Source organism: Ictidomys tridecemlineatus, chromosome 6, assembly GCF_052094955.1.
Source record: "Ictidomys tridecemlineatus isolate mIctTri1 chromosome 6, mIctTri1.hap1, whole genome shotgun sequence".
NCBI lineage: Eukaryota > Metazoa > Chordata > Mammalia > Rodentia > Sciuridae > Ictidomys > Ictidomys tridecemlineatus.
The window spans coordinates 50,288,320-50,300,424 of NC_135482.1; the positions used below are offsets into that span (position 1 = coordinate 50,288,320).

A 12,105-nucleotide genomic window follows, 5' to 3' on the forward strand; every position below is an offset into this window, starting at 1 on the left:
ATTTTTATGTGGTGCTGAGGATTGAATCCAGTGCCTCACATGTGCGAGGCAATCGCTCTGCCACTGAGCCACAACCCCATCCCTTCATTGCAGTTTTGATTTGCATTTCCTTAATGGTTATTGATGTTGAACATCTTTTCATGTGTTTATTGGATATTTGTATATCTTTTTTGAAGAAGTTATTGGGGTACAATTATAAATCATGTACAATAAAATGTACCCATATTTAAGGGTATAGCTTGAAGAGTTTTGATGAGTATGTATCCATGTAATACTAACCCATTCAAGGTTTAGGACATATCTATCACCCCAGAAGGCTACTGTGTGCCCTTTGACAGGCAGTTCCCTTACACTCCTGGCCTCAGGAAACTAATGATATGTTTTTTGTTACTATTATAAATTAACATGGCCTGTTTTAGTAGTCCTCTGACAAGGAATTGTTCACAATGTACTCTTTTGGCTTAATACTTCTGAGAGTCTTCCATGTTATTATAGGTTGGTTGTATGATATTTAGGGAGTAAAATTCATGAACCAGTGAGCAGATGGGAGATCATATTAACTGAAATTTATTAAGCACTTATGATGTGCTAAGCACTATTCAACTTTACAAATTCTATCTTATTTAGTCTCAACACCAACTCCATGAAGCAAAACAATTAACACTATTTTAGAGATGGAGTAACTGAGTCATAGGGACCATCAATAACTTGCCAAATATCATACAGCCAACAAGTGGCAGAGCTAGGAAGTGAACTTGGAGAGCTGTGCTCCAGAGTCAAGTGTTTAACGTTAAGCTGCCTCACTGCTAATTTATCAGGTACTGGGTAAGCCCAAGCACATGGAGAGGGTCTGGTGTTCACCCTACTCCTTTTCCTTTCCCTTTCTGCACTGCCATCCTCAGCCTCTTCTCATGCCATATCACCTAAGCAAGAGCATACAACACTTTTCTAAAAGGAGTCTAAGTTGTCACTAGTAATCAGTAGTCCAGGAGAAAAAATAGTCCAGGAATAGAAAAGAGAAGCAATTATACAACTTTTCTCATTAGTACCAACTTGCCTGATTTGATGGGCCAGTGCTTATTTTCATGCTTGACTTATCTCATGAAACTAAATAAGAATACAACAATATTAGTTTCCCAACTCTGAGTCAGTATTTCTTGAGACAAAAACAGTGATCTGTATTTCCACTGTTTTACCAGAAATATGTCATTCTGCACAATTTTTACAGGGCATATTTGTGCTATGCACTTGTTTTTGTGTTAATAAACATTTTAAAACAAGAGCTTTCCAATCCATTATTTCATTCTATCCTGACAAAAGCCAAAGAAAGGCAGGAACTATAAAAAAAAAAACAAGATAATTGAATGATTTGTCTGAGATTATACTCTAACTTTTGGATGATCATCAATATTAGTGGTTCAGCCAGGACTAAATGGCATCTCTTCACAGCATCCCCTAGTTCTTGTTCTGTTCACCAGTACAGAGGTCTCTGGTTGTAATAAAACTTATATTTTCAACTTGGATCATGTTAATGTTAATGAGAAATAATGTAACTTATTTATCGAATCAAAAAAACAAATCATTTTCCATACTTTCATGTAAGGATAGAGAGTTTTAACAGTAGATATCTTAGTTACCATCTTCTTTCCCACTTGTTTTCACAGACCAGTGACCTTTTCTACTTCCTAGTGAACAAACTTCATGAGTACTTACCAGAGTCTAAGGATAAGAATGCACTTCAAAACAAAAGCCAAAGGGTTGATGAGCTGGTGTAAGTACCAATTAGATACTTTGATAGTTCCCCCCTACAGTGTTAATGATAAATTGAAGGCACTAGACAAAATATATGTGGTATTAATAATTAATGGTGCTGCAAGTTTCACTTCACAAAGAATTTTAAAAATTGCATTACACAAGAAACTGGTAACATTGGCTGTCCCAAAGGGAAAAATGGGTGACTGGAGGAAAATCATCATTTATTGTATCTTCTTTTTCACCTTTGATATTTTGAGTCATCAAATATTATTTATTTGAAAAAAAGGAGAAATAATGCAATTTTCTTTCTTTCTCCTCTTTGTTTTCTAGGACATGCATTGAAATTATACAGACCTTAGGACTGATGTTCAGAGAAACAGAAATTGAATCATCACGCATAAACACATTGGCAGCTAAGAAGTAAGATCTTTTAGAAGACATTGGCCCTTGTAGTTTTGATTTGTTAACTATTCTTATTGAATGTCTTCCAAAACACATAATTCTCTAACTTCTCTGTTCAACCCTCTTGTACGTACATTACACTCTTTTGACTCTCTGATTCCTTCTGTGATGATTAGATTAATTGGCACATGCTGAGTTCTCTTGTCCCTTTGGATTATTAAGGGTACAGAGGTTTTCATAACATAATTTTATCTTTTATCTTAGTTTGGTGAACTTGAAAAAGACCAAATAACCCATCATACATTAAAAGCCAGGGACTTTCCACGAGAATTTTCTAGGGTTCATTTATGTCTACAACAGAAAAATCACATTGGAAAAACAGGAATTGAATTGGCCACATTTATTATGTATAGTCACCTATTGCTTGTATAAACCTAGATGGTATAGTCTAATATATATATATATATATATATGTTAATTTATAATAGTGACAAAACACACACATATATAATGTATATACATTATATATATCTAATATATATTAATTTATAATAGTGACAAAAAACATATATAATGTATATATATTATGTATATATAACGTGTATATACATAAAGATATATTATACATGCACATACATATATATACTATAGCCTACTACTCCTACAGCCATGATAAACAAGATAACACAAGATTCAATCAAGCATGAGCAAAAATGATGCAACTGAGAGATGCAATAAATGAGAAGTTATGAGGATGTTGCTGGAGTAAACTTATTTACTTAAAAGGAGAACTACACTCTAAAATAATGATTTAAAAGTGTAGTATAGTAAATACATAAACCAATAACTGTTGTTTATTACTTTGTTAGCACATAATCAAGGATTATGCACTAAGAAAGTGCAGCATGTGCTGTACTTTTGACTTGCAGCACAGTAGGTTTGCAGAAGCACCACCATAAATAATGTGGGTAATGCTCTGTATTGTTTTGATGGCTCTAGGGTTTCTAGGTGATAGGAATTTTTCAGTTTCATTAGAATCTTATAGAGCCATTGTTGAATATGCTGTCACTGACCAAAACATCATTATGAGGCTCATGACTGTAACTGGTGACCTTAGAGGGCTTATTAAGGTATAGGATGAGCTGCTGTAATAAAGATACTCTAAAAATATTTGGCCAAAAGAAGATAGGAATTGATATCTTTCTCACATAACAGTCTATAGTAGACAGTCAAGCTTTCCTCCACCAGGCCAGCCAAGGATCTGGCTTCCTCCCCTTTAGTTACTCTGCCACCTCCTATTTTGCTGTGTCCTCTTGGTTGAAGTCACCTGACCTTAATGATTTCATTACACCACTGGGAAGTAGAAAGAGAAGCAGAGGACAAGCAAATTTCCTTTTTTAAGCAAGGCTTATAGCACTTAGGTTCCAGCGTATTGATAAGAATTCAGAAAGGACGGAATGTATCTGTAGTTGGACAGCCGAGGGCCTAGCTAAACTTTGAATGGTGGTCAGCACATCTGTTATTTAAAGGAAACATGGGAGAATCTATAATGGGGGACAATACTCAATACACAAAAATAATGTGTTCACACATTTTATTGCTTGACTTTTTAAATATGTATTTATAGACTATGAATTATATCCTTGGGCAAAGTTCTGGTTAAAACCTGAATTTGTTTCACTCACCCCTCATTGATTATTTATCTCAATTCATTATATTAGAAAATGTAGGAAGGATAAAGGAGATGAGCTCTAAAACACTTAAACCAGGGAGAAGAATAATAACTTTTAGTAATATTTTTTCCAGGGTTTTTATTAGATTTTTAAAACATAAATTTTAGTGATAATAATCATGAATATTTTTAAGTAACTTGCCACATACAAGGGACTATAGGAATACTTTGCTCTATAGCAGGGATGGGCAGATATTTCTATAATCCTGCCACTGTAGTACAAAAGCAGCCCTAGGCAGTATGCCAATGGATGGGCACGGCTGTGTACTAGGAAAGCTTTATTTACAGAGCTGGGGGTGTAGTTCAATGGCAGAGCGCTTGCCTTGGGTTTGATCCCCAGCATTGTTAAAACAAAACAAAAATGGCTCTGTGTACAAAAATAGGCTGTGTGCTTGATTTGTTTGCAGGACATAAGTTGTTGATCCTTGCTTTATAGCAAACAAAGAAAGTACACTGTTATTTACTCTGCATACTTTAAGCAATTGGTAGTACTGCTAATCCCTCAGTCTCTAAGATAGAGATTTAAGACTACTTTTGCTATTTTCTCTGTTCTCCTACACTAAAATTGTTGCTAAATCTTGTTTTCCTTTCCTCTTTTTTTTTGGTCTCTACTTCTCTCTGTTAAAGTTGAAAAAAAATCTTCCTCACCCCTGATGTTAAATGTTGCCTTTTAAAAATTTTTCCGTTTTTGACTTGGTTTGACCATATCAGCCCTGTTATATTAATCATCTTTCCTGATATGACTAATCCTTTTCATGTCCTTCGATACATAGATCCATTTGCTAAGTAGAGTCTGGTTGTAATGTTATACTGTCCATTTTGATATATATATAGGCTCAAGTCCTATTATCTATAGTATTAATTAGCACAATGAATGTTTACATAACAGTATTAGTCTTCTGTTGTCATGTAACAAATTATTACAAGCTCAGTAACTTAAAATAACATATTTATTATCTTACAGTTTCTGTGAGTTAGGAATTTTGGCACCAGTGTCATCTGGGCTGGGGTTCTCTCCCAAGCTCATCTGGGTGGTTGCTGGCAGAATTGATTTGTACACAGCTATAGAACTCGTGTAGCTTGTTGCTTGGCAGGAGCATATCTCTGAGCTCAGGAGAGGCTCAAGTTCTCTTTCATAGGGCTCATTCATTCGATCAGGTTTGTCCAGGTTACTCTTCTTTGAATTGACTAAAAAAAGTCAATTAATTAGAGGTCTAATTATATTTGAAAAATTCTTCACCTTTCTTATCTAATAAATTATTAGAAAAGCATATTCATAGATACTGCCCAAACTTGAAAGGAATTATATACAAAATGAATAGTAGGAGGTGAGAATCCTGGAAGCCAAAGTACAATTCTGCCTTCCACAATATCCTAGAATGACTTAAGAGACTATAAGTTTGTTCTTAGAGTCTGTGTTTTAAAGTATATTGAAACACATTAAAAATTCATATACTGGAAATAATAACAAACAGAAGAATAAAAGTATTAAATTGTTGGGGCTATTTTTAAGCCTGGGATGTCAAACCTATAAGTATTTCCAGGATAAAACTACCATTTTGATTAAAATTATTGGCCTAACAGATTTTAAATTAAGCAAGTTGACAGAAGGAGTGGGTTTCAAATTAAATTCCATTTGAGAATATAAAAAGCAGTTATTCATTTTAGCATTTCCCTCTTTATTTTCATAAATGGGGATTTCATTAGTTCAGTGCATTTTGCTTTATTCCTCTTAAAATGTGCTACATCCGCTCATATTTTAGTATTGTTAGAGTTGAATTTATATATTATCACAGTAAGTGACCCAGAATTTGAGAGTTCCTTTCCTTAGCTTTGAATAGAAGCTGTTAACTGAAAATGAAGGTCAATAATTAAATATAACAATGAATGGAATGTCAACTCAAACAATATCAGGAAAAGCTTCTGACAGGAGTGTTCGGTGATTTTGGAAAGATCTTCTAAAAGTAAAACTAGCCATTTTAAGTAGCCTTCATAAAACTGTAGTGAATACTCTATAGGATCTGTCCTGCTTTTTTTGAGAAATGTACTTATAATGATTCTTCTTTTCCAGACATAAGAATTAGACTTGCTTTTTGAGCTGATTGTGAGCTTTTTATTATAGTATGATTTAAATTATTGTAAAAAGATTAGAAAGTCTCAAGTATTACTAAACACAGATTGCTTATAGTCCCCTTTATTCCATTATAAAAGGAATGCTTATGGTTATAGAGAATTTTTATAGTCCTATTCTTAAATTTCATTACTACTCCTATGTTTCAAATCTACTCTGTTATTTTCTTTAGTTAGTCTAAGAATTTTCTTTTCTGTTTTGAAATGAGGTCTTGCTGTGCTGCCCTGGCTTGTCTGGAAGTCCTTCCTGGGCTTAAGCAATCCTCTCACCCTAGCCTTCCCAATAGCTGGGACTATAGGGATGCGCCACCATGCACAGCTAGGCATGAATTTCTCCTGCTCCTATTCAACTGTACATGGATTATTCTTAACATTTGAAGATGGTGTTACTGACCGAGCTCCTTAGGATGCATACTTTGAATTGTGAATTTTGCCTTTTTATTTTCAAATAGGTGGGTGCCATATATTATTCAAACATGTAGTAACTTTTAAGTGAGAATTCATATAGGTTAATGTACAGTCTACTACATTTGAAAGCAAAAGACCTGAGGTTAGTTTTATTAACTAATAGCTAGTGGTATTCAATGAAACAGTAAACCTCTAAAATGTCCTGTTAAAAAAGGGTTCTGGAGCGAGGATGGGTGGAAAAAGGTACACTCATACATTGCTGCTGGGACTGCAAATTGGTGCAGCCAATTTGGAAAGCAGTATGGAGATTCCTTGGAAATCTGTGAATGGAATTACCATTTGACCCACCTATTCCTCTTCTTGGACTATACCCAAAGGACTTAAAAACAGCATACTACAGGGACACAGCCATATCAATGTTTATGGCAGCACAATTCACAATAGCTAAACTGTAGAGCCAACTTAGATGTCCTTCAGTGGATGAATAGGTAAAAAAAAAAATGTGGCATTTATACACAATGGAATATTACTCAGCACTAAAAAAAGAATCATGGCATTTGCAGATAAATGGATGGCATTGGAGAAGATAATGCTAAGTGAAGTTAGCCAATCCCAAAAAAACAAATGCCGAGTGTTTTCTCTGATATAAGGGGGGTGACTCATAGTGGAGTAGGGAGGGGGAGAGCATGGAAGGATTAGATTAATTCTAGATAGGGAAGAGGGGATAGGAGGGAAAAGGAGGGGGAAGGGGATTAGCAAGGATGTGAAATGTGATGGTCATCATTATACAAAATACATGTATGAAGATTTGAATTTGGTGCCAACATACCTTATATTAAACAGAGATATGAAAAATTGTGGTATATATGTGTATTAAGAATTGTAATGCAAAAGAAAAAAAAAAGAGTACATGTATAATGGCATAAATTGGCATGAACATACTTTATATAGAGAGAGATACAAAAAATTGTGCTTTATATGTGTAATAAGGATTGTAATGCATTCCACTGTTGTTATGTGTTTTTAAAAAAGGTGGGGGGTTCTGGAGTCATAAAACTTGGGATCAAACAAGCATTTTAAGAATTCTGGGGGCTGGGGATGTGGCTTGGGGCTGGGGATGTGGCTCAAGCAATAACACGCTTGCCTGGCATGAGCCGTGCATTGGGTTCAATCCTCAGAACCACATAAAAATAAAAAATAACGGTGTGTCCACCAAAAACTGAAAAATAAAAAAAATTTAAAAAAGAATTCTGCACATTATTCACAATAGCCAAGATATGGAATCAACCTAAGTGTCCATGAATGGATGCAAGAAAAAAGAAAATGTGGCATACATTCACAATAGAATGCTATTCAACCTTAAAATTAAGAAAAAAGTCCTGTTATTTATGACAACATAGATGGAGCTGGAGCTGGAGGAAACTATACTAAGTGAAGTAATCCAGGCACAGAAAGACAAGTTCCATATGATATTCATTATTTGCAAAATCTAAAAATGTTGAACTCAAAGAAACAGAGTAGAATGGCAGTTACCAGGATGTGGGGGTAGTAGAATTGGTGGATGTGGTCGAAGGGTACAACATTTCAGTTAGACAAGAGGAATAAGTTCAAGTGATCTATTGTATGACATGGGGACTACAGCTAATAACAACTTATTATATATCTGGAAATTGCTAGGAGTTGATTTTAAGTGTTCTCATTACAAAAAATGTTAAGTATGAGAGGTAAAGCATACAACTTTATTCGACCACTCCAGTGTATACATATTTCAAAACATCATTTTGTACACCATAAACATATATAATTTTTATTTGTTAATTTAAAAAACAACTAAAAAAAGTAATGATATATACTATCTTTGTCCTAGAGATATGCAGTACATATTACCATAGTAAAGCTAATGAGAAGTCCTGTAGTAAAAGATATTCAGTAAACTTAGTGTAACCAAGTATTTCCTATGTTTCTTTTGACCACAGAATCTATTTTGATCAAAATATTGCCTGAAATTATTAATTCCTAAAAAAATCTTTTGGAGCTGGGCGTGGTGGTGCACGCCTATAATCCCAGAAGCTTTGGAGGCTGAGACAGGAGGAGCATAAGTTCAAAGCTAGCTAAGCAACTCAGTGAGACTCTGTCTCTAAATAAAATACAAAATAGTGCTGGGGATGCAGCATGGTGGCCGAATGCCCTCGAGCTTGATCCCTGGTACAAAAAAAAAAAAAAAAAAAAAAGAAAAGAAAAGAAAAAAAATCCTTTGGAAAATATTACTATATTTGAAATCACCAGCATCTCCTTTAAATCTAGAGTTGCTAAACTCTCCAAGCTATTTGAACTTTTAGAAGTAGACTTGCTCTGAGATAAACAAACAAAAAACCCAAGAAATTGCATTTTTATCTAAATTTCTTATTTCAAATAAATAAATATTTCTTACTTTTACACATCTGCATGCCCAGGGGTCCAAAAGTTTAATCAAGATGTGTCTGCAAACTTGGCTTCACTGTTTTTCTTTTCAAAACTATTCATTAGGGCTGAGGTTGTGACTCAGTGGCAGAGCGCTTGCCTCACACATGTGAGGCACTGGGTTCAATCCTCAGTACCACATAAAAATAGGTAAAAAAAGATAAAGATATTGTGTTCATCTATAACTAAAAAATTTAAAAAATTTAAAAAGCTATTCATTAACTGCTCTTTGTGTGTGGTTTTTTTTTTTTTTTTTAGGGGAACACTATTTAATCTCTTGAAGATTTTAATTAGCAAGCCTCAGATTCCAAAATCTTGTCCTGTATTTGATGTCCAATTGATGGCTGATTCAACTTTAACTGAAATGTCTTTTGATGCTAAGGTGAGATGAAAATTTGGGGGCATACTAATTATATAGGGAATGTAGCTTCTTGTCTTTTTACATGGACCACGACACTATAGAAATATAGACATATACTTAAACCAAAGAATAGATATTTTGTTATTAATGTAAAAACCTAGATAACTATTGTTAATATTAATGTGTTCATTTTATTTGTTTTAAGGTATATATACTAAGTAAAATAATAGGCATTGTTAAAAAGTTATATGTTATGTATCTCTATATATAATATACATGAATTCCATAGTAGGGGTCTAATGGACAAAAAAAGCAATGTCTTAGAAATTTTAGGGTTAACTCTAGAGCATTTACCATTTCTCTACCTATATAAGTAGAAGAGAATTACTTGTTTTCCTAAGGTTGTAATAAAACATTGGAAATATCAAATTGACTGCAAACCATATTTTTTGAGAGAATAAATCAGCTTATTATTAATTTATTTTGAGCCAAATCAACATAGAAAATGTTTTTTAAAGTATGGACATGATTTGATAGTTCATAAACATATAATTGAAATTATGTTTTAGAAAACTCATTTACCCATTCACTCAGTATGTATTTATAAGCATCTATTAAGAGCAAATAGCATGCTAGGCAGGGGGTCTAAACAGTAAGCAAAACACAATCTCTACTTTCACTAGTTTACAAACTGGTGTGAGGGATGGATGTTGCTCAAATATTCCTAGGAATATATAATTACAAACTGTCTATAGAGTGTCTGAAATACACTTTCAATGATGGAGTATAAAAAGTGGGTCAGAAGCAAGACTCCTAGGCAGGGTGCTTAAGATGCTAGTGCACTAGTTGAGGTGAGGGTGGGATGACAAAGGTTGGAAAGAAGTCTTTCCTGACCCCCAAAGGAGACTAGCCTTCCTCTTCAGAGCTCTCCCGCTTCCTGTACTTTTCTTTCATAGCCCTGGACTCAGTTTGTAACTATGCATTTGTTAGATTGCTTTCGGTTTATAAATTAGGTTGTGTATTCCATGAGGGTAGGGACCATGTTTGTTGTTCTTCATTGTATCCCCAACACCTACCACAATGTCTGAAGCATATTTGATGAAAAAATAAATGAAGAAAAGAAGAAGAAAGATGGTAATTGTAAAGAGGATCGATTCCAGAAATTTTTAAGAAATTTTGTAGGTAGGTTGATGTGAAAATAAAGTGTAAAGATTAGAAGATGACTTTTAGACTCTGACTTGAGAGTCAGATAGGAATTACAGCAAGAAAATTAGACTCACAGGGAAATACTAAGCTTGGTTTTGGGTTTAATTTGATTAGCCAATGGTATTTCTATATGAAAATGCCAATTGGGCAGAATAGATAGATCTAGTTTTCAGACTTTTTGATCTGTTGCACCTCGGGTATTAATGTGTCCAACAGGAAACTATATAAAGTTTTGTTCCAAAGGTATAAGAGAGAGGGAGATTTCAATCTAGATCTCTCCCATGAGAATAATATGTTTAGAAAGAATGTATTGGCCTGTAGCAAGCCCACAGACATTTCTTATGCCTCAAGTGGCCTACAGGCCAGAAGACAATCTTCCCAATTCCTGGAGTTTTGGAGAGCAACAAAATGTCTTATGTGCATTTACTCATACTACAGAAGGGATCATAATTTGAGTTGGGGGTAAACCTAAATTCCTCAGAGAATCTGCCACCTCAATTCTAGGAGCATATTTCTACATTCTTGAAAGGAAATAAGGTTATTGATCTGACTGATTTGGTAAACTGGTGCACAATTTTTTTGTGTGTGTTATGTTCTGTGGACAAATGTATCTTTTTTCCCTGACCTGCTCTTTGAGCCGTTTTAAACCTATCATCTCTTAATTAGAGCCACTTTCTTGAGAATGACAGAACCAAATGGAACAGGAAAATGGATTGCACTAATTAAATTTTTAGTTAATAAAAATTGTTTTAGAAGTATCTAAAGGAAACCAAGAGGAACTTCTATTTTCTGGCTGAGCCTATAATAATATATTGATTATTTTTGAAAATTCTAGTTGCAGAATCTTATCCTGGAATACACAGATACAGCAACAGCACTTTTATATGAGATACTTCTTGTCTTTCAGCAGGTACACATTTTATATATCTTCTGTGATTATACATATTATGATTAATAATATGTCCAAAATGCTTATTTTAGAGATAATTTCCAAAACTGGTTGATTTACATGATACTACCTTTGCTCTTAAGTGCTCATCAACTATGTTTAACAAATACCAATTTTAAAGATTTTTATTAATCAGGTTAAAAATGTATTTGAGGATGAGTATCTTTTTATATACAACCTGAATTTCATAACTTATTTCCTTGAGTTTTTAGGGAAACCTTGGATTGGGATCTACAAAGTTTGCTATTAGCTGGATGATGTCCTTTCTTCAAAGTTGTCCTCCTATAGTAAGTACCTAGAAGTAGTCACTGTTCAGGCCTAGCTAAACAGAAACTATTTTTTTTTTTATTAATTAAACACAAATTTTCTCTATGACATGATCTAGCTTACAAAACTGAAGTAATATGTAAATTTGATAATTTTATTATTTAATTAAAATAAAATGTCTCTACATTTCAGATCTGATTTATTAAGGCACTGAAATGATGTTTTAGATATGGTCCTTACTTTACGAAGAACTCTTAAGATAAAAATATAAGATATTAAATTATTGGCTGTATAATTAAGTAAAAATGATTAATCTTCACTTTTAACATCAAGTATGAACATAACAATGGGAATCACCTGTGTACTCTGTGCTGGCAGTCACTATTCTGGCCCAAGATTGGTGACATTATACATTATTGGTGACATTATACCAAT

The 12,105-nt window shown here is 33.8% G+C and overlaps 1 protein-coding gene and 1 long non-coding RNA gene across 2 annotated transcripts in view; one reads left to right on the plus strand and one right to left on the minus strand.

Moving 5' to 3' along the window:
* Nucleotides 1–12,105, plus strand: part of C6H12orf56 (chromosome 6 C12orf56 homolog) — a 75,238-nt gene that overhangs the window by 58,772 nt on the left and 4,361 nt on the right. The window contains exons 7-11 of the mRNA XM_005328691.5: nucleotides 1,665–1,771; nucleotides 2,086–2,175; nucleotides 9,146–9,269; nucleotides 11,290–11,364; nucleotides 11,616–11,690. Coding sequence (XP_005328748.1) covers nucleotides 1,665–1,771; nucleotides 2,086–2,175; nucleotides 9,146–9,269; nucleotides 11,290–11,364; nucleotides 11,616–11,690 — 471 coding nt within the window. The remainder of the gene's footprint in view (nucleotides 1–1,664; nucleotides 1,772–2,085; nucleotides 2,176–9,145; nucleotides 9,270–11,289; nucleotides 11,365–11,615; nucleotides 11,691–12,105) is intronic.
* LOC120888283 (uncharacterized) overlaps nucleotides 1–12,105 on the minus strand; it is a 112,044-nt gene that overhangs the window by 58,047 nt on the left and 41,892 nt on the right. The window lies entirely within an intron of this gene.